At 47.8% G+C, this 23,714-nt stretch overlaps 1 protein-coding gene across 1 annotated transcript; it reads right to left on the bottom strand.

Moving 5' to 3' along the window:
- Positions 1–621: 621 nt before the first annotated feature.
- Positions 622–23,560, bottom strand: smco4 (single-pass membrane protein with coiled-coil domains 4). Its single transcript, NM_001016119.2, is given in 2 exon segments — positions 622–1,293; positions 23,517–23,560. A coding segment is annotated over 1 exon segment (180 nt). The 5' UTR covers positions 1,222–1,293; positions 23,517–23,560; the 3' UTR covers positions 622–1,041.
- Between the last annotated feature and the right edge of the window lie 154 nt (positions 23,561–23,714).

Genomic DNA, 23,714 nt, shown 5'->3' with positions numbered 1-23,714 from the left:
AGAGTTAAGGTCCCCATACACGGGCCGATTCTAGCTGCCGATATGGGTCCCTTAGACTGATTCGGCAGCTAATTGGCCCGTGTATGGGCACTACCGACGGGCCTGCCCTACCAATATCTGGCCTGAAATTGGGCAGATATCCATCGGGAAGGGTAAAAAATCTAGTCAAATCGGGGACCACATCGGCTTGTTGATGCGGTCCCGGACCGACTTTGCCTGTACCTGTCGTTATAATTCGATCTTTTGGCCCCAGGGACAAACGATTGAATTAGCTTGGATTCTCCCGATATCGCCCACCCGTAGGAGCGAGCGGATCGGCCCGTGTATGGGGACCTTTAGTCTTTGTGCATTTTGGCCAACTTCTGAGCTCACTTGGGCCCATCTGGTCTTTCAGCGCTCATATCTTGGGTTGGGGGGGGACCATATCCAACTGGGCTGGTAGATTGAAAAACATGACTGGATATTTGGAATAGTTGGGGAGGTGATTACTATTAGCCTGTGCTTTCAAGAGAATCTGGATTGGTGTCCAGTGTTTGGCCAACCTAGCCAATGCACCATTCAGCACACAGCCTGGTTCTCTGATACGCACAATATTCTTTTCAGTGGACAGCACACAATATATATTTTTTCATTCTTTATTCCAAAAATAAATATCAGAGATGGAGGATACAATATAGAGAATCAACATTACCGTAAGGTAGCGTCCTTTGGCAACTGCATAAAGAACACAGATACGAGGTTCTTGAAACATTGACATTAGGGCAATACTGTTTTCAGATTATGGGGGGTCATTTACACTGTTGTATCAGCATATTTTATTTTAAAAAAAATCATTATAAAAGGCACAGTAATCGTTTTACTGGAAATGCATGGCACGTTTGTTATCCGTATTTGCTTCTCGTTACATTCAGAACAGGACAGTCGGCGCTAAAAACACTGCAGGTGATTCAAGGGTCCATTTTACAAACTGGTAAAATTTCTAAAATAAAAAAAAAAATTCTGTTTTTGGCTCCATTGCCAGAAGGCAGCTGTGAGAGGAATCTACTCTATTGTGTTTGGCCGTGTTGCCACGTAGACAAATACGACAATTAATGCCACGACCACGGCCAGCGTGGGAAGCACTACAGTGGTTATCTGCTGCCGGGCCTCTTGCATGGCCTGTTTCCTCTCCTTTTTATCTTTCGACGTCTCTTTCTTGGGCTTTCCCTTCAGCTGCCGCATCGTGACTCCTTCGGCTCAAACCGGTGGTGCTGCCAAGTTACGCGCCTCTTCAGATTTCAGCAGGTTGTGTTTCTGTAAATGAACAAAAAGGATTTAAAATACGTCCCTTAGACTGATTCGGCAGCTTATTGGCCCATGTAGGGGCAGAAACGACGGGCCTGCCCGACCAATATCTGGCCTGAAATCGGGCAGGTTAAAACATTTAGTCGGATCGGGGACCACAAAACCGGCTGTGCCTATTACCAGCATTCTAATTCGATCGTTTGGCCCCGGGGCCAAACAGCCTAAATTCACCCGATATCGCCCACCCGTAGGTGGGGATAACGGGAGAAGATCTGCTCGCTTGCCGACCTTGCCAAGCACGCGGATCTTAACGTGTATGGCCACCTTAACGGTTACAGCAGGGTTGCCCCCCAACCTTTTTACTCATCTACCACACTTAGGGGCCCATTCATTAAACCACGATTTTTGGGTGGTTTAAAGCACGATTGGAAAAAAATCGGAGTAACCACGATAATTTCTGATGTTCAAAAATGTCACGAAAATTATTTTCTTGGTCGTACGAAAATACTGTGGTTGCGATCGGAAAGTCACAAAATTTTCAGATCCAAACGTTCGGAAACTTCAATGCATGATTTTGGAAGTCTCCCATAGGACTCAATGGCAATCGACAGATCCAACCTGACTTTTTCGTGGAAGTTAACGAAAACCACAAAAGTCGTGGAATTTTAATGATATTATCGTGGACATTAATTTGTGGTTTAATGAATGGGCCCCTTAGACATAAAAGGTGTTGGGGAGCCACACAAGCATGAAAAAAGTTAATTGGGGAGAGCAAATAAGGGCTGTGATTGGCTATTTGGTAGCCCCATAGGGACAGGAGGCTGCTTGGAGTAAAACTACATTTTTATGCTCCCAAGAAACTTGTCTCCAAGCCAGAAATGAGAGGATGAAGGCCTAAATGGGAGGCTGCAGGACTCGATGGCTAAAAGGATTCCAGCAGGGTATCGGCCCACTGAGCGCACAATTATAAGCTATTATCAATACAATGGAAACCTCTTTCATACAAAAACAGAACTGTTGCTGCACTTGTGTTTTATATCCTTTTATTACCTGACAAATGCTGGGGATGTGCCGGCTGCGGATCAGTACAACACTGATACCCCCTAGGGATCCAGGTCATGGCTAAATAACGGTTACTGGGAAGCAGCAACATCAACGGCTTTGTTAAAAACTGCAGCACTTACACCTCTACAAACCCCTCATTTATTGCCATATACCATTTATCTACCAGCACTCTGCCCGCAGATTCTCTGCACTACTCTGTCATTTTCTATTTCATTGAAGCTCCATCCAGTCTGTTAACCTGTTCATTGCACTACTGGAATGGAATCTTAACCACAGTAAGGAAACGAGCAGGATAGTAATGGGATTAATTAACACTATGGGGGCACAATGCAGCCCCTGGTGAAATCCTGGGTCTGTTTGAAAGGAACTGGTTGTCAGCTGACATTACCATGTGACTCCCAACCCACCCCTGTGGGACTGTTCCATTTGCATACACAGTAGCTTTCAAGGTTAACCCCATTAGGCTTAGGCTGTGGGGAAAATGCAGGCCGAGAATCAGCCCCTCTAAAAGCATTCCTCCCAACATTTGAAAAATGAAAAGAGGGACAAAAAGATTTGGCGCGCGCAGAAATAGAAAGTGCCCCCCATTGACCCCATAGACAGTGCCCCCCCATTGACCCCATAGAAAGTGCCCCCATTGACCCCATAGAAATTGCCCCCCATTGACCCCATAGAAAGTGCCCCCCATTGACCCCATAGAAAGTGCCCCCCATTGACCCCATAGAAAGTGCCCCCCATTGACCCCATAGAAAGTGCCCCCAATTGACCCCATAAAAAGTGCTCCCCATTGACCCCATAGAAAGTGCCCCCCCCATTGACCCCATAGAAAGTGCCCCCAATTGCCCCAGACAGTAGCCCCCATACACAGTGCCCACATACACAGTGCTCCTTCTGCGGCTGCGACAGGCCCTTTTATAAGGTTGTGCCCCATGTGTACGTGTGACGTCAATATGCACGGGCACAACCTTATAAAAGGGCCTGTCGCCGCCACACAAGGAGCAGGAGCGCCCAGCTACAGCCATTACATCCCAGTGTCCAGGATAGTTCAATGAATGTCCTGCATTTGCTTAATCTATTACGGAAATGCGGGACATTCATGGAACCATCCGGGACAGCGGGATGCGCTCTAAAAACCGGGACTGTCCCGCAGAAAGCGTGATAGTTGGGGGGTATGACTAAAAGCAATGCACACAAGACACTTATGTGTTTGTAATACAGATTTGATTTACAAAGGGAGAGGCTGCATTATATGATGAAGAAGCTCCATAGGTTCAGCAGTGATTAATATACACAGAGCTAAACCTGTAGTAGTAGGTAGTAGGGTTGCTACCCAGCTGGTAGTCAGCTAGGGCCAGGTTCTGGTATTACAAATTTACCCACAATGAACCTGTATCTGTCTATCCCTCCCCTAAGGGTTGGACAGGGCTGGGGGGGCACTAGGACCTCGGCGATCCATGCCCACTCTATCCCCTCCCCCCGCGCTTACCCTTACATGGAGGCCGAAAGAAGGAAGCGCAGTGGGGAAAGGGGGTGTAGCAGCCCCGGGCTGGGGGGACCCCAGGTGGCAGCCCCAGTAGGCCCCCGACACCCCAATCCACCACTGCCTGAACTATTGGATTACCCAACCCAGCCCTTTTAAGTGCTCATTGTCTGCAAACCCACCTACAGTTCCCAGACCCACCCATTCCCCACCCCATCCAACTATTCCTCAACCATGTGACATCCTTTTGTGCACCATAAGTCACACTCCAACGTTAAAGGAGAAGGAAAGGTAAAAACTAAGTAAGCTTTATCAGAAAGGTCCATGTAAATACAGCCATAAGCACTCACAGAGTCCTCTATCAAAAGAAACACAGGATTTCTTGTCTCTTTTTTTGTAAACATGATGTTCCAGTGTCAAACTTCCTCTCTCAGAAACATCCTTAATTCCCGGGGGCCAGAGTCTGCCCAGTTCTCTCCTCTCTCCCCTCTCCTGCTCCCCCTCCCACCAGAATGCTAAGAACTCCCTCCTCCCTCCCTTAGGAATGTGTGATCTCAGCTATAACGGCTAGAGCTGCAGCAGGAGGCTATTTAAAATGGCAGCTGCTGTCTTAAGCAAAGGGAGAAAGCTTCTAAAGCTGTTTACTCAGGTATGGTAATGGTTTCTGCAGAATAAACATAGTGTTCTAGGTGGCACTAATGTGGCAAATCTAATGGCTTTATAGGTTTAATTCAACATGGCAAAGAGTTAATTTTTCTTAAGAGAAACTAACCTACAGATAATCCCGGATAACCAACCCAATGGTTTGACCCCCCCCCCCCCCCAGGCCAACAAATGGATCTCATGAGGGGTCCTGTGTAGAAGACGATCAGAAGGAACATATTCTTGGCCAAATTTGGATCTCGTTCAACAGGATTGTGTTAGTCACCCTGACGGATATCTGACTGAGCCACAACTAGATATCGAGACCATCTTCTTAGTTCCATACGTAGGCCAAAGAGCTGGCAATCAAATCCAATGCAACATGTGTGTGGTCAGAGCTAAACTGTAACACTCTGACACACAGGTTTATAATGTATAACCAGTTGCACCGCATCGATATAACGGGATAATACCCCTCTTTGGGAACCATCGGAGGAACAATATGAAAACCAGAGCTTCCAAGCAGCATTTTCCCACACGGCAGAGAAAAATTGTGATAATTAAATTGCCTTATTGAAAGAACAATTAGAAATTTATATCCCAATTACAAGATGGAGATTTACCGTTTCTTCAATTATTAGCACTAACCTTCGGTGCCACGGAGTTGTGAAATACGGCCGCAATTATTCCCGCAGTAAAATGCGCTGTAGCTGCACAAACGCCATGCACCCCAATGATCCGCACAAAAGCCGAATTTTCATCTACGCCTTGAAAAATCTGACCTGGAGGTTTTTTTTTTTTTTTTTTACAGTGTTCTGCCAAAGCTTTCCAAACACACAGCCAGGAAAGGCCTGCTAAGCCTTACTGTTATTATAGTAAAGGGGAACTACACCCAAACAAAACTTAAGCTTTTTGAAAAGTAAACATAATGTAAAGCAACTTTGCAATAAACATTAATTAAACAATATGCAGCCTTTTCATGATGTTTAATGTAATAATCTGGTTTGGAACAGTTCCCTAAGCCCCACCCCCTGTTCCCCTGCTGGTCCGGCTGACTACTTTGTGACTCAAATAAAATGTAACAGTAGTCGCCTGCCCTCAGCCTGCCTTCAGCCTGCCTCCTCCCAATCCCACAATCCCCTGCACACGTGATGTCAATAAGGAAAGGAACATCCCAGTGCAATGCATTGTGGGTTATGTAGTTCCTGCATGCTGTCTGTAAGCTGTGGGGAAGTAGTTACAATTTGTAACATCAGTGTTTTAGTCCCTCCTCCCCTGCCAGGATTTCAAATGATGCAGAAAGAGAAGAACTGTTTTGCAGCTGGATTTCAGCATATAAAATAGTATTTATTCCTACTGTTTGAAGGAACAGATTACAGGGATAGGGATATTAGGGGTTTCTGTGTTGTGTGGGGCTCTTTAAAGGAGAAGGAAAGCAAAAAAACGAAATACATATTTTTTGTTAGGGCATCAGCCCCTGTCTTGAATCGCTACATTACCAAATTAGCCTCTGCTACTGGATCGGCGCACTGTGCCTGAGAAGATTCTGCCGTCTGCTGTCTTTGGCGCCGACATTTTCAAATGCGGTGACGTCACTTCCCCCTTCGGCCGCTTCTACTGCGCATGCGCCGCTTGGTGAACCCTGTGACGTAGCTGGCGCGCTGGCGCGCTGATCTGTCAAGGAGCCGAGTGAGTTTTTGGGCAGAAAGGTTTTAAGAGCTTTACTTCCTGGGACTGTGGCTGTGGGATGCCTGCTGGATGTGGGACTGTGGCTGTGGGATGCCTGCTGGATGTGGGACTGTGGCTGTGGGATGGCTGGGGATGTGGAACTGTGGCTGTGGGATAGTGGGACTGTGGGATGGCTGGGGATGTGGAACTGTGGCTGTGGGATAGTGGGGCTGTGGGATGGCTGGGGATGTGGAACTGTGGCTGTGGGATAGTGGGATAGCTGGGGATGTGGAACTGTGGTTGTGGGATAGTGGGACTGTGGGATGGCTGGGGATGTGGAACTGTGGTTGTGGATAGTGGGGCTGTGGGATGGCTGGGGATGTGGAACTGTGGTTGTGGGATAGTGGGACTGTGGGATGGCTGGGGATGTGGAACTGTGGCTGTGGGATAGTGGGACTGTGGGATGGCTGCTGGATGTGGGATAGTGGAACTGTGGCTGTGGGATGACTGGGGATGTAGGAATGTGGCTGTGGGATGGCTGGTGAATGTGGGATAGTGGGACTATGGCTAGGGATGTGGGACCGTGGGTGTGGGATAGCAGGTATAGTAGGGAGAGATGGTGCCTATAGTAGCAGTGGGGGGATAATAGCCTCTGGGAAGGGACTGGGGCTGTGGGATAGCAGGTATAGTAGGGAGAGATGGTGCCTATAGTAGCAGTGGGGGGATAATAGCCTCTGGGAAGGGACTGGGGCTGTGGGATAGCAGGTATAGTAGAGAGAGATGGTGCCTATAGTAGCAGTGGGGGGATAATAGCCTCTGGGAAGGGACTGGGGCTGTGGGATAGCAGGTATAGTAGGGAGAGATGGTGCCTATAGTAGCAGTGGGATAATAGCCTCTGGGAAGGGACTGGGGCTGTGGGATAGCAGGTCTGTAATGCAGTTTCAAGTTGGCACAGGAAAGTCTTTCTGCTCTATCCAACTCGATTTCAGCACAGCAAATGCAGCCAGAGGCACTGTGCAGGACTAGAAAAAACACAGGAGCATTCCGATTGGACAGTAGAGTGAAGTGGGCGGGGCTAAGGGGGGTCAAGCATTTCTTCAGAGACTGCAGATCTTGAAAGGAAAAAAAAAAAAACGGAGCTCTCTGCTGTGCACTGAGCATGTCTGTGTCCTGGACAATCTGTGTTCAGTGAGACAGGAAGCTGCACAGGCTTAGAGCAGGTACTGCATTTACTGACAAGACTTTTCCATGTCAGAGCCAGATTAAGCAACAGCACGGTGAGTTCAGGAAATATGTTAAGGACTGTGTTAAGGCTAAGTTATTGAGCTCATGTTGTTTTTAGACTTTCCTTGTCCTTTAACAAATTTTGGTTTGGAAGCTGGAGTTCCCCTTTAATGTACCTAAAGATCCAGCCCAGGTCTCTCTATAGCAGCTAGGATTGCCATATCTATGGAAACTTCATACCAGCCACTAGAGGAGGGAAGGCAGGGGTGGCATCATGGGGTGAAAAGTGGGCAAATCAAGAGTTGGGTTCCCACCTTTTGCCCGATACGGGGCTGAGCGATGACATTACTGTAGAGGGGGATAGAAGGGGCGGGGCTGTGACACAGAAGGGGCGGGGCTGTGACACCGAAGGAGCGGATAGGGCAGAGATGGGCGAGTAGGCAGGGTTAGAGAGCAGTTAAGGGTGAGAGGCAGAGCAGGAAAAATTAGATTGCAAGGGAATTGGGTTGGGCAGAACCAGCCGGATATTACCCACTAGGCTGGTGAAATACTGGCCAGGTGGCAACCCTAATAGAGAGGGACAGATGGTGGAAGTGGGGAGAATTAAGGACTATTTAAAGGGCAAGTTAGTGGTGGAAAAGTTATGGAAATCATATTACATTGGCACTAAATTTGTAATACAGCCCCGACCTTACCCAGTGATTTACTGGCCCGGCTGGTCACATTCTGACTAAAGGCAACTCAGCAAGTAAAGCCGAACTGATTGTCAGGGAGTCACTTATAATTATACCCCAGACAGGGCAGAGTAAGTGGCATGGCAGGGGCAAAACACTACTACTACTACTACATTGCTAGTCTGAAGAACAAAGTTCATCTGAACAAGACTGTTTGGTTCATGTGAGGCTAGCAGAACCGGGCATGGGGGCTCAGATTGCCAGAGGCAACAAAAGGGATTTGTGGACTTAATGTATTGATTCCTTTAATGGCCAATAAACTGGAGAGAAGTCAATATAAGGTATAAACTTGTCATTCACCCAGCAACAACAGAGATTTAAATGAAAAGGTGTGGGGAACATTAGGCAGCCATGGCATGGCCAGTTGTGACTGAACAAATGCCCCAGATGGTCACTGTGCGGCAGCAGAACCTTCTAGCACACGTACAAAGGCGAAGGCACCAACCGGCACTGGAACCAGATCATAATATGGCCAGTTTGCCACCTCTATGCATTCCCCAATGCCCTCTATGCATTCCTCCTGGCCTCCTAGGCAATTGGAGACCCTCCAAGACTCCTACCTGCTCTTATTTTCCCAGCTTTCTCCGCACCCTTAGTTTTGCCTGTTTGGTGGCACCTTAACTGAACTGGCATTTCAGTCCTTTCTGAATAAAAAGCCTCCTCCAGTCTCCACTGTGTCTGAACATGGCAAAACATGGTTGCCCACTTGTGGGCCTTGTTGGGCCCTCCGGTGCTACTGACCCCCCCGTCCCCACAAATTATAGAGTCTTTCTGCAAATCCCTGCCCACCCCTAACACACACACACACTCTTTAGAAATGATTAATGTTGAAGCCGGCAGCAATGGCCTACAAACCAAAAGCCAGTCTCATTAGCAGCAAACTCTACAAAAAGCAAGAGGTAAATAATCTCAAGTGACAAGAGAAATAACAAAAGGTTCCCAGCGCGCCCCGAAGCACCAGGATATAATATAATGAACTTACAGCGGCTCCTTTGTAGCCACCGCATCTATTAATTTAACGTTCTACCTGCCCGCTCTTCTGCCAATATTCCCCTCGCTCCTAATAAGTGCGCTCGGCTGAGGAGGGAAGACGGAGATCGATAGTGACTTTTATCTACTGTTCCTCAGCCGGAACATAAGGAACGCAGAAAGGTGGCTTTGTTATAGGAAGAATAAGGAAACATTCCGTTTGTTTGAGCCTCAGCATGAAGGAATCTGGGCAAATGAAGGACCAACAACTGTGTTTCTAGGGGAGTAAGGGGAGGATTTGGGAAAAGGTGGGATTAGGGTGGGACAATGTATTACAAATTCCCCAGCAAGTACATTGCCTTGGCTGTTATTTTACTGCCTAGGCGGCAACCATACGGATACTGCCCTTATAAAACTTCTTCCCAAACTGTCAGCTGTCCCCCAATAGCGAGGCCCAATGGAGTCAATAAGAAACCCAACCTGAAGGTCAATCAGCCAATAAAGTAGTACTGTATCCAACGTGCTCTACTCTTGGCCATTGCCCCACTCTTCCTAACAAAAGCTGGCCATACACGCTCCGATATTATCGTAAAAACCTTGTTTCGTACGATATTCAGTGCGTGTATGGCGGCTGGAAGAGGCGACAGATAACGCGAAAACGGTCGACTCGTCGATTGGCCGGATTAAAAGATTTTGATTGGCGCCCAAGCAAAATCTACGTTTAGGGCTGAAACGGCAGAAGGAGGTAGAATTTCTATTGTTTCTACCTCCATATTGGACAACTCAGCCCTGAAAGTCAGTGGAGGAAAGATCGGAATTGCTACATGTATGGGCCACCTTAAGACGTTAGTTCTCTGGGCATTTGTGCCACTTTGCACCTACCACCTGTATTCAAGTATTACAAGGCAAGAGAGTCAGGTTAAATGTAGGTATTTTGATAAGTATTAAAAAAAATAGGGTTTCACACAGCCAGCACCCCCTTTCAACAGGAGCATACCTTCCAGGTTCCACCACTGGACACTCCTTCTACCCCATATACCTCCCTGTGCCCCAAGGTACAAGATACGCAGATTGACAAAAAGTTAACCCAAACCCAACCCTAACCCTCCCACTCTCAACCTGACCTGGCAAGACACCTCTATTAATAGACTCGCACCGGCCCCACCCATCTCTGATGTCACAGGGGGCGGGGCAGGTGCACACCTATAAACAGACAGAGGCTGCAGGAGGCAGAAGCTGGGCAAGGTGGGGGCCAGAACCTGCCCACGACCTGCAAATCCTGTGTGAATGTTGGCACAAACCCCCCCCAGTTTCTAGTCGGCCTGCACAGATACTAATACAAAAATCCTTCCCTTCAAACCAAGCCGTCCAGCTGCAGATTTACTAAATACCACTGGCCGTTTATTTCATTAGCCCCCTACTGGACAACTTTTATTTGCGCCCAAGCAATAAACAAGATTTAACACGACGACCATCACCAGACTGAAGAAAAGCAATTTGTGGCCACAAGCCGTGACATCCAGCAAGTATAAATGATATTGCGAAATAACGGAAAATCACCCCAAATTGGGAAACGTTACTGAGAGAAGAAACTCTGAGCCATCTGTACATTTCTCAGTAGAAAGTATGTCCAGCGCTCTATAAGAACAAGTGCATCCGGTCCTTTATTGGGATTTTATATGAATTATGTTCTAGCCAGTTCCGACCTACTGTCAGTATTAGAGAAGCCTAATGATCAGTTGTACATGATGGGAAGGAGCTCACCAAGGCCGAAGCTTATTAACAGCTGCCCCCTATAATCTGGGGTTGGGCATTTCAGCCCCGGTCAAGCTCAAGAATAGTTCCATCTCCCTGTTCTCCATGCGAGATGGGTGTAGGGGTGCAAAACCATCAGCTCCCCAATCCCACCAGAAACATGGTCCCCCTGGACTGCAGGCCAGTCATTCGGATAGAGTAATGGGCTGTATATGAAAGACCTACATATACAAACTAATACACATGGATACTGTAAGGAGACAAGAGAGAAGGGCCCTGCTCACAAGAGCTTACAATCTGAGAGTAAATCAAGGTCTTATTATTTAACTAGGTACAATGTTCTAAAATCTCTAAAGACAAAGACAGCGGACACACTGCATGGCCAAAAACATGTGGACTTCATATTACATTTTAAATTGGCAATTTAAGCCCCACCCATCATTGCCCACACGATCCAATAACATTCCTGACAATTCTCTGCTTCCTACTTTATGTCAACAGATTGGGCAATGACCGTGACTCTTTCAGCATGATAATAACCAATTTAAGGTCCATACAGTATGGGTTGGCTGAGATGGGAGTGGAGGAACTTACATAGAGCCCGACTTCAGCCCAACTGAACCCCTGTGGGATGAATCGGAACCCCTATTGTGATAACTGATCCCCAACATCACTAACGATCTCTTGTATGTATGAAGCATATGCAGGGGTTGGCCCCATACTGGCTGAATATGCGGAGGTGGGGGCAGGACTAAGAAGGGGTGGGTCTATGAAGCGAAGGGGCAGAACTATGATGCAAATGGGGGCAGAGTTGTGATACTGGTAGCAAAAACAGGGGTAGAATCAGAGAGTAAAAAGAGTAAAGGGTGGGATTGAATGGGAATTGAATTGGGCAGATCAGGGGCAGGTTATAGGTAGAACAAATATAATTTACAAATTTACCGGCCAGTATGTTGTGGGTACATTTGTAATACTGGCCCTGGCTTCTCCTTTACCAGCTAAACTGGTAGCCCTAAGCATATACAGAGCAGGGTCTGGTATAGCAGCAAAGAGAGAAGCAGATTCAGACGAATACCCCTGGTGTGGGAATGAGTTATGGGACAGCAGGAATCCAGGATTCGGTACAGGATTCTGCCTTTTTCGGCAGGATTCGGATTCGGCCAAATCCACAAATCACCTGTACATATAATACCCCCCAGTACCTATAGTTTATATAGTATAAGCTTTGGGACTATGTAGGTATACGGTTATACAAATAGCTTTGACATATACAGGTATAGGATACCTTATCCGGAAACCCGTTATCCAGAAAGTTCCAAATTACGGAAAGGCCATCTTCCATACACTCCATTATAAGCAAATCATTCTCATTTTTAAAAATGATTCCCTTTTCTCTGTAATAATAAAACAGTACCTGTACTTGATCCCAACTAAGATATAATTACCCCTTATTGGGGCAGAACAGTCCTATTGGGTTTATTTCATGGTTAAATTATTCCCTTTTCTCTGTAATAATAAAACAGTACCTGTACTTGATCCCAACTAAGATATAATTACCCCTTATTGGGGGCAGAACAGCCCTATTGGGTTTATTTAATGGTTAAATGATTCCCTTTTCTCTGTAATAATAAAACAGTACCTGTACTTGATCCCAACTAAGATATAATTACCCCTTATTGGGGCAGAACAGCCCTATTGGGTATATTTAATGGTTAAATGATTCCCTTTTCTCTGTAATAATAAAACAGTACCTGTACTTGATCCCAACTAAGATATAATTACCCCTTATTGGGGGCAGAACAGCCCTATTGGGTTTATTTAATGGTTAAATGATTCCCTTTTCTCTGTAATAATAAAACAGTACCTGTACTTGATCCCAACTAAGATATAATTACCCCTTATTGGGGGCAGAACAGCCCTATTGGGTTTATTTAATGGTTAAATGATTCCCTTTTCTCTGTAATAATAAAACAGTACCTGTACTTGATCCCAACTAAGATATAATTACCCCTTATTGGGGGCAGAACAGCCCTATTGGGTTTATTTCATGGTTAAATGATTCCCTTTTCTCTGTAATAATAAAACAGTACCTGTACTTGATCCCAACTAAGATATAATTACCCCTTATTGGGGGCAGAACTGTCCTGTTCTGTTTATTTAATGTTTAAATGATTTTTAGCAGACACGTTATGGAGATCCAAATTACAGAAAGATCCCTTATCTGGAAAACCCCAGGTCCCAAGCATTCTGGATAACAGGTCCCATACCTGTACCAGAGAGATAAGGAACACGGCTTCATGCAGCGTCTGACACAGATTTAACACTAAATTTAATGAATCCCAGCAGGGACCCCGGCGCCGCGTACGGATCCCGGGGCCAAACACAATGTAGTCGGTTATAAACCCAAGACGCTCGCTTCTCTGTACATTCTGAGCGGGATCGGCCATTCTCGCTGGGTTCTCCGCACTCGTAATTTATACTAATTAAGAAATAAATGACAGAAAACAGAAACATGCCGGAGAGAACTAATGAAGTAATGTGTTGGGGTGTTTAAACAGGGCGACAAAACCCAACTGCTTGTAAATTAACCCTTTGCCATGAGGAATCCGCAGACAATTTCTGCACAAACCTCCGATTATTGGATCTCTCTGTGCAGCATCTGGGAAAAGCACGGAAGCAGTCCCTGCTTGTTAAATTGGTCAGCCCCCCAATAATGTGTGAGCCACTCCCCTCTGCTCCTAAGCCACTCCTCTTCTGGTTTGTGCATTATAACACAACCAATAATGGGTGGCATTTATTGGCTTACTGCACTTGGGCAATCTTAGTACTTTTTGTCAGATATAGTAGGTAATAAACCTCCGAGATCCCCAGAGACAGAGGGGAGGGGTCGGAAAGCAAAAGGGGCGGGGCTTCACTCTACACAAGGAAGTCAGTAAGAGAGCTGCAGTTTAAATGGCTGTAATAGAGAAATGAAAAAAAAAATATTATTCTTTAAACAAATACAAAATCTATAGTGCCCCGTGAACTCACAGCTTGTACAGACTGTTACATGAACTACTAATGGTTCCTAGGGGGATGGACACAAGATGAATATTTTAATTAATCATATCCCGTGCTAGCGCTTTATAATCCCCCCTCCCCCCGACAAAATCCCAATAAAATGAGAAAGCCCAGGTGGAAAAGCTCATTGCTGGTAGAGGGGAGCAGCGGGGAGGAGCACAAAGTGGTTACTCCCAGCTAAATGTGAATTCTATTCAGCACTAAGGGCATAAGGGACCCACAGCCGGGGAGTTTTTGCGAAGGCGCTTATTAAAGCTCCGGCAGTCCATTAAAATTCCGCATCCCACGGAGCGCCTGGAAATTGCAGGCTGTAAATCACTCCCAATTTTAGCTCTTTAGTTCTCTGTGTGAAAATGAGATTTATCCTTGTACTTACGTTCAAGCACGTGCTTACTGGAGTCTCATAGAAAACAACCACATACAATTTAAGGTCCCCATACACGGGCCAATTGTAGCTGCCGATATGGATCCCTTAGACCGATTCGCCAGCTTATCGGCCCGTGTAGGGGCAGCAACGATTGGTCTGCCCGACTGATATCTGGCCTGAAATTGGCCAGATATCGATCGGGCAGGTTAAAAGATTGCCCCATTGCTGCCGTTATAATTCGATTGCTTGGCCCCAGGGCCAAATGATCGAATTAGCCTAAATTTGCCCAAGATCACCCACCCATAGGTGGGAATATCAGAAGAATATCTACTCGATTGGCGACCTCGCTAAGCGAGTGGATGTTAACGTGTATGGCCACCTTAAGTCAGCAAGGGTCAGGCCAATGACTGGATCATAATGGCAGCCTACAGAGACCAGCTGGGAGAGGACAACATCAACACACAAGGGCCGTGACAGACGGGGAGATTAATCGCCCGCGACAAATCTCCCCAATATGCCATCCCACCGGCTAGAATGTAAATCGCCGGTGAGATGGCATAAGTTATTATTATTATTCCTCCTCTCCTCCCTTAACCTCTTCATTATCCAAGTCTATTTTAGAGACTCATATACAGAAATAAGGAATGACCATGCCAATGGCCAAATGGTTGGGAGCAAGAGGGCCCCGCCGACACCCAGGCCCACCGGGAGTTTTCCTGGTATTTTGGTGGGCAGTCCTACACTGATAAAGGGCATTAATAGGTGGCAGGCATAACAATGGGGCAGGAAAAATTTTACTGCCAACTACACTGCTTGCTATAAATACCAATCCGGCCCAAGTCACACTTTATCTGCCTGGGCCAGTGACACAGCAGCCTGGGGGCAACCCTATAGGTTGGCAATGCATTGCCCGATATTGCCCAACCACTTCAGATCAAGTCAGCAGCTCATCAGCCCAAAACAGTTGCTGCCACACTGATGTGTGAGGGTAACAGGGCACTGCCAGTGTAGGGGGGGCATATCTATCACAAAGGCACTGTGGGAAATTAAGTCCTGGCTGGGGGAGAGCTGCCTTCTGCTACATTGTTTTAGTAAACAGAACAAGCAATAGCACCAACACCAATAGGACCAGCTGCCTCAGTGAGCTATTATTGCCCCCCACCATACCCCAGAGCATTTTGGGCAACAATTATTGGAGAGTGTTCTGTATGGCACAGCCACGGGCAGTGTGTGGGCATCACTTCTGCACCAATAAACTCCCAGCGCCTACAGAAACCTAATAATAATCATTATCAGCAATAAGATGTGATTATTCGGCGATGCTGCCGGTATGAATAATGGCGCTCTCCACGCGACGCACAAAGCGACCCACCATCATTACTGGGAAATAAATAGTGAGATGAGAGATGAAACCGGGATGATTTATAAAACTCCAATTGACTCGCTGCAAAACCAGGATCTGCAAATAAATTCCCCCTTCATGGTACAGTTAGTAAATATAAACTGCAGTCAATACAGGGAGTTTAGAGATATCCATAACAACCAAGCATCCGACTCCGTCACGGAGACTCAAATCAGCGAAACCATCTCCAACTGCGTGCAGAATGTAAATGACAGAGGCTGGGCACGAACACTGCTTGGTCTGTAAGTGCCCAAATACGGACACAGCCGATCCTAGGTAAGCTCACCCAACGGGTGCCTCTATCCCTGATGTGCCCGGCTTGAAGTGGGTGATATCCGATTGCTCCAATTGTGTGGCCCAAGCACCAATCAGTCCAATCACATTGACAGCATGTAGGGGCGAGGGACACATTAATAAGCCAGAGTTCTCCTCACTCCTACAGGATCTTTATCCAGAGATTGGTCAGGTAGGGCCATCTGGGGCCCCATACACTGTGTATGGCCACCATTACAGTGGGATAATAGCCTCTGGGAAGGGACTGGGGCTGTGGGATAGCAGGTATAGTAGGGAGAGATGGTGCCTATAGTAGCAGTGGGGGGATAATAGCCTCTGGGAAGGGACTGGGGCTGTGGGATAGCAGGTATAGTAGGGAGAGATGGTGCCTATAGTAGCAGTGGGGGGATAATAGCCTCTGGGAAGGGACTGGGGCTGTGGGATAGCAGGTATAGTAGGGAGAGATGGTGCCTATAGTAGCAGTGGGGGGATAATAGCCTCTGGGAAGGGACTGGGGCTGTGGGATAGCAGGTATAGTAGGGAGAGATGGTGCCTATAGTAGCAGTGGGGGGATAATAGCCTCTGGGAAGGGACTGATGCTGTGGGATAGCAGGTATAGTAGGGAGAGATGGTGCCTATAGTAGCAGTGGAGGGATAATAGCCTCTGGGAAGGGACTGGGGCTGTGGGATAGCAGGTATAGTAGGGAGAGATGGTGCCTATAGTAGCAGTGGAGGGATAATAGCCTCTGGGAAGGGACTGGGGCTGTGGGATAGCAGGTATAGTAGGGAGAGATGGTGCCTATAGTAGCAGTGGGGGGATAATAGCCTCTGGGAAGGGACTGGGGCTGTGGGATAGCAGGTATAGTAGGGAGAGATGGTGCCTATAGTAGCAGTGGGGGGATAATAGCCTCTGGGAAGGGACTGGGGCTGTGGGATAGCAGGTATAGTAGGGAGAGATGGTGCCTATAGTAGCAGTGGGGGGATAATAGCCTCTGGGAAGGGACTGGGGCTGTGGGATAGCAGGTATAGTAGGGAGAGATGGTGCCTATATTAGCAATGGGATAATAGCCTCTGGGAAGGGACTGTGGCTGTGGGATAGCAGGTATAGTAGGGAGAGATGGTGCCTATAGTAGCAGTGGGGGGATAATAGCCTCTGGGAAGGGACTGGGGCTGTGGGATAGCAGGTATAGTAGGGAGAGATGGTGCCTATAGTAGCAGTGGGGGGATAATAGCCTCTGGGAAGGGACTGGGGCTGTGGGATAGCAGGTATAGTAGGGAGAGAATTTTATTAAAATATATTAAACAAATACAATTAAACAATAATTACATTTCAATCAAGCAAAAAAAAACAAACATATAAATCAATATCACATCAAAAAAACAAAGCGTACCTCCCTCCAAAGCATCTTATTTCTTACAGATCATTATGAAACACATATCAAGAGGCATCTTTATGTTTCTTTTTTTGAAAATTGTCCAAACATTTCCCAGCAGACCGTTTAACCTGTACCCGCACACCTGCCCCCTGACTCTCCATCACATCTTGCTCCCCCAACTCCCCTTCCTCCAGTGACTCCTTTTCTGCCCCCTGAGACTGAAAAGCCCCTTCCCTCTTGCTCTTCTTCCTGCTGGAGATGATATCAGATGAGAGACTTTTCCTTTTCTCCCTCTCCTCCTCTCCCTCCTCCATTCTCTCCAACTCTACCTGTTCCTCTGCTAAATCCCCCCATGACTTCCCTCCTGGCAAAACAAACCTATTTTCAGTTGGGAGGGTAATTACACCTGGGCACTGAGCCTCCTTAGCTTTATTAGATTTGCTGCCCACCACTATCCAACCATCCCCTCCACCTCCCTCCTCTTGGGCTGCCTGTACCTTTGCCTGTTTGTTCTCTCTCTCCTTCCCTCTCACCTCTGTTGGGCGCCCCCTGTCTGTCTCTTTTGCCCCACCTGCCCTCTCCTCCCCCCTTCCCTCAGTCTGGGGCAAGTTCTCCCCTGGCATTGGGGTACTCATTACTTTTTCCAGATTGGGACAAGCCTTCCTAATGTTGCGCCAGGCGTCGGGGCAGGCCCTATAAGCATGGCCGGATTGCATACACAGGTTGCACTTTATGGCCTTTACACACTCCTTGCTTGGGTGCCCAGTCTCCCCACACAAAGCACATTTCTGTATGTTACACTTTACAGCATAATGCCTGTTGGACCCACATTTATAGCATAGCCTGGGCTGGCCCACATAGAAACAGACACCCCTTGCTTTCCCAATGAAAAAGGAATTTGGGAGATGTTTCTGAACATTCTGATCCACATGCAGTTTTACTTGGACTTTATACCCCCCTACCCAGAATCCCTCTTCATCAAACACGGGCTCCAGGGGGGATAGGACAGTGCACTGGCGCCGGAGCCATATGAGGATGTCCTGCTCATGCACGGTCTCTCTCTTCATGATAATGGTGACCAGTTTGGTTTCAGGTTTAGACACAGGGATTACCCTAAACCCCTCCCACTCCTTGGCCTCTTTACTCAGATGGTACCGCCTCCAGAACTCCTCTAACCCTTGGGATAACTTATAGCTTAAATCAAACTCAGTGTCTGTGACACTCAGCAAGGCATAAACATCCTGTGGGGTAAAACCCAGCAACTGTTTAATAATGTTTCTGCCCACAAACCTGCGCCCCGGGAAATCCTCCCTCTCTTTCTCCCACTTAATTTTCACAACATTCTTCCTCTTATCAAACTCATCATCAAACTCCTCATCCTGCTCACGTGCAAAGAATCTCCTTCCCTCCCAAACACTGCCCCCCGCAACACTCTCAGTCCCCCCTTGCACATTGCTTTCCCCAGCAGAATAAACGACATTTTTTCCTTCCCCTCCCCCCTCAGTCACACACGTTGCATTACCTGCAATCACCTGCACCTCAGCTGCACCACTCCCAGCCGCTTGCACCTCAGCTGCCCCAACACTCACTGCTCCTCCCCCCTCACTCACACACATTGCATTACCTGCAATCACCTGCACCTCAGCCCTCATCCCACTCACGGCAGCTGCACACACACCATCAGTATTGGAAAGACCGTTACTATGCACAGTATCAGTAGCAACGCTACATTCTGCAACAGTTTTTGAAACCTCAGTCTCTTTGAGCAGTTCAACGACTTTAAGCAGTCTCTCAGTAGTCACATTGCCTTCTTTCATCTGCTCAAACCTCTGCTTGTTGCCATACAGCGCCCTCCATGGCTCTATAACAGCCAGAATGTCTTTAATGTAGATCTCAGTCTCTTCCAGCTCCTTATTGAGGAAAGTCACCTCTCTGATAAATCGAGCTCTCCTCTCTCCTTTCAGCGAATCCTCACTCTTTATCAGTCTGTCAATGTCTCTGTTTAACTTACTTTGTTTTTCCTCCAAACACCGCAGCTCTTTCAAAGCATTAATAATGGTGTCATACTGTATAACAGTCTCAGTACCTTTGTGCCCTTCCCCAGCTTTCCCCAGGGGGCCGGCAGCCATTACCTGCTCACTCTCCAGGGCCACACGGCTTCCATGCACCTCACAGGCAGCAGCCATTTCCTGGTCACTCAGAGCGCTCTCTGCAACCTCCAGGGCCACACAGCTTCCATGTTCCCCATTGGCAGCAGCCATCTCCTGGTTGGTCAGAACACTTTCTGCAACCACCATTGCCATATGGCTTCCATGCCCCTCACTGCCAGCAGCCATTTTGCAGCCATCAGACTCTCCTCTCACCTCCTGGTCTGCCTCTGTTGTAGCTCCGCAGCTCCCTGCAGTTACTCCAACACCGGCGCCCAGGTCCTCAGAGTCACTCTCCATGCCGCTTTGGGAACAGCTTTTGCTTTTCTTTTCCTTTCCTTTATCAGAGCAGGAAACATTGCCCTCTGCAGTGCGCTCCACTGTCACCATGATGTTGGACTCAGTGGCCTTCCTGCTGCTTCTCAAACGGGTCTCAACTACCCGGCCAAATGGTTTCGTCTTCTTCCCCATTGAGTAGGGAAAAACAGTAAAAAACAGAGAAAAAGTACCCACAAAACTAACCCCCAGACCCAGCCGGGCCTGGGAGAAAGTCACAACTCCACAGAGCACTCAGAGCACCTCCACTCAGTAGCAACAGCAATGAGCAAATGGCCTCTGGGCCTATATCATTACTATACTACTATACCTACTATACTATATCATTAAATACATCCACCATGGCAGTTAAGAAATTAACATAGTAACATAGTAAGTTAGGTTGAAAAAAGACGTACATCCATCACGTTCAACCATAATGCCTATATATAACCTGCCTATATGGTGCCTATAGTAGCAGTGGGGGGATAATAGCCTCTGGGAAGGGACTGGGGCTGTGGGATAGCAGGTATAGTAGGGAGAGATGGTGCCTATAGTAGCAGTGGGGGGATAATAGCCTCTGGGAAGGGACTGGGGCTGTGGGATAGCAGGTATAGTAGGGAGAGATGGTGCCTATAGTAGCAGTGGGGGGATAATAGCCTCTGGGAAGGGACTGTGGCTGTGGGATAGCAGGTATAGTAGGGAGAGATGGTGCCTATAGTAGCAGTGGGATAATAGCCTCTGGGAAGGGACTGGGGCTGTGGGATAGCAGGTATAGTAGGGAGAGATGGTGCCTATAGTAGCAGTGGGGGGATAATAGCTTCTGTGAAGGGACTGGGGCTGTGGGATTGCAGGTATAGTAGGGAGAGATGGTGCCTATAGTAGCAGTGGGGGGATAATAGCCTCTGGGAAGGGACTGGGGCTGTGCGATAGCAGGTATAGTAGGGAGAGATGGTGCCTATAGTAGCAGTGGGGGGATAATAGCCTCTGGGGAGGGGCTGTGGGATAGCAGGTATAGTAGGGAGAGATGGTGCCAACTGGTACTATATCATTAAATACATGCACCATGGCAGTTAAGAAATTAACATAGTAACATAGTAAGTTAGGTTGAAAAAAGACGTACATCCATCACGTTCAACCATAATGCCTATATATAACCTGCCTAACTACTAGTTGATCCAGAGGAAGGCAAAAAACCCCATCTGAAGCCTCTCTAATTTGCCTCAGAGGGGAAAAAATTCCTAGATGGCAATGGGACCAGTCCCTGGGGCAACTTGTACTGAGAGCTATCTCCCCTACCCCTGTATTCCCTCACTTGTACTGAGAGCTATCTCCCATACCCCTGTATTCCCTCACTTGTACTGAGAGCTATCTACCATAACCCTGTATTCCCTCACTTGTACTGAGAGCTATCTCCCCTACCCCTGTATTCCCTCACTTGTACTGAGAGCTATCTCCCATACCCCTGTATTCCCTCACTTGTACTGAGAGCTATCCCCCCTACCCCTGTATTCCCTCACTTGTACTGAGAGCTATCTCCCCTACCCCTGTATTCCCTCACTTGTACTGAGAGCTATCTCCCATACCCCTGTATTCCCTCACTTGTACTGAGAGCTATCCCCCCTACCCCTGTATTCCCTCACTTGTACTGAGAGCTATTCCCCCTACCCCTGTATTCCCTCACTTGTACTGAGAGCTATCTCCCATACCCCTGTATTCCCTCACTTGTACTGAGAGCTATCTACCATAACCCTGTATTCCCTCACTTGTACTGAGAGCTATCCCCCTACCCCTGTATTCCCTCACTTGTACTGAGAGCTATCTCCCATACCCCTGTATTCCCTCACTTGTACTGAGAGCTATCTCCCATAACCCTGTATGCCCTCACTTGTACTGAGAGCTATCTCCCCTACCCCTGTATTCCCTCACTTGTACTGAGAGCTATCTCCCATACCCCTGTATTCCCTCACTTGTACTGAGAGCTATCTCCCCTACCCCTGTATTCCCTCACTTGTACTGAGAGCTATCTCCCCTACCCCTGTATTCCCTCACTTGTACTGAGAGCTATCTCCCATACCCCTGTATTCCCTCACTTGTACTGAGAGCTATCTACCATAACCCTGTATTCCCTCACTTGTACTGAGAGCTATCCCCCTACCCCTGTATTCCCTCACTTGTACTGAGAGCTATCTCCCCTACCCCTGTATTCCCTCACTTGTACTGAGAGCTATCTCCCATACCCCTGTATTCCCTCACTTGTACTGAGAGCTATCTCCCATACCCCTGTATTCCCTCACTTGTACTGAGAGCTATCCCCCATACCCCTGTATTCCCTCACTTGTACTAAGAGCTATCCCCCATACCCCTGTATTCCCTCACTTGTACTGAGAGCTATCTCCCCTACCCCTGTATTCCCTCACTTGTACTGAGAGCTATCCCCCATACCCCTGTATTCCCTCACTTGTACTAAGAGCTATCCCCCATACCCCTGTATTCCCTCACTTGTACTAAGAGCTATCTCCCCTACCCCTGTATTCCCTCACTTGTACTGAGAGCTATCCCCCTACCCCTGTATTCCCTCACTTGTACTGAGAGCTATCTCCCATACCCCTGTATTCCCTCACTTGTACTGAGAGCTATCCCCCCTACCCCTGTATTCCCTCACTTGTACTGAGAGCTATCTCCCATACCCCTGTATTCCCTCACTTGCTAAGAAGCCATCCAGCCCCTATATAAAGCTATATAATGTATCAGCCAGTACGACTGGTTCGGGAGGGAATCCCACAACCTCACAGCTCTCACAGTAATGAATCCTTTCCCAATATTTATAGTGCCCCAATCACTGGAGCGGTGCCCAACTATGGGCCAGGGCCGGCCAACTTCTATACGAGGCATCACTCCCTGTATGGGGCACTTTTACATGAGTTGCCCTAAGAATGTTATAACTTTAAAACCACTGGTTACTTTATTCCTAATAAGGGACTCAGAGAATTAGAAATTAACTTCAAGCTGCAAATAAGAAACTGACCAATAAAGTTGCCATATACGGGCTAACACTGGCCCCCAAGCTGGCCAACTCCGTCCCACCCTGGCAGCTTATTGGCTGGTGGATAGGGCCAAGATAACAACCAGCCTGGGGAATGGGCAGATATCTATGTGCCAGGTCTGCGCTTGCTTTGTGCCAACTGCCACCTTTACCCAAGCCGGCAGCTACGCGGACTCCCAATAAGCCTTAGTAGTTACTGGGAGTTGCAAAGAGGGCTATAGAGTTGGTATGCTCATTACTCAGCCAATAAAGTAACGTTTGGGCAAGTTTGCCGCACTCCCCGCTATAGCCCCACAGGGCAAGTAGATACAGTAGTGGGCTAGTGAGTCAGTATCATTAGAGGCAGGTGTTAGGGAAAATCCCCAGCAGAATCCACACAGGACACTGTATTCAATTGCAATTGCTACACTCGATAGGCCACCTAGCTGTTAAAAGTACAGTAAAAGTTAAGTGTATATAACAGCAATGTCCAATCATAAGTCCTGTATCAGACATAGTGACAGCTGGGGGGCTGCAGGGCCCCCTGAGGGAAGTCTGAGGGGCCGGGGAACCCCATGAGGAATAGAGGGGTGTCACACTGTGTCGCTATGTGACAAAGTTACGGGGCTCACACAGAGCTGTCTGCAGCTCCGCTCCCCAGACAGTGCGATTTAAATCCCCCCCCCAGTGCTGCGACTCCCAGCTGCGACAATCGCTGCGGCGCCCTTACCTCCAGTCCGGCTCAGTCCCAGCCCGCAGGGAAGGCAGGAGGAACTACAACTCCCGACACGCCGAGCCAGGCAGCCAGCAGGGGGGAAACCATTCAAACGGGAGAACTTTATTAGAAAGGGAAGCGGCTGAGGGAATCGCAAGGTGACGTGGCTGCAGCGGGGCCCCGCCCCCTACAACTCCGCTCCGATTAACCCGT

This window comes from Xenopus tropicalis, chromosome 2, assembly GCF_000004195.4.
Source record: "Xenopus tropicalis strain Nigerian chromosome 2, UCB_Xtro_10.0, whole genome shotgun sequence".
Taxonomy (NCBI): domain Eukaryota; kingdom Metazoa; phylum Chordata; class Amphibia; order Anura; family Pipidae; genus Xenopus; species Xenopus tropicalis.
The sequence above is the reverse complement of the archived record's forward strand: the minus strand, read 5'-3'. Positions and strand labels throughout refer to the sequence as shown.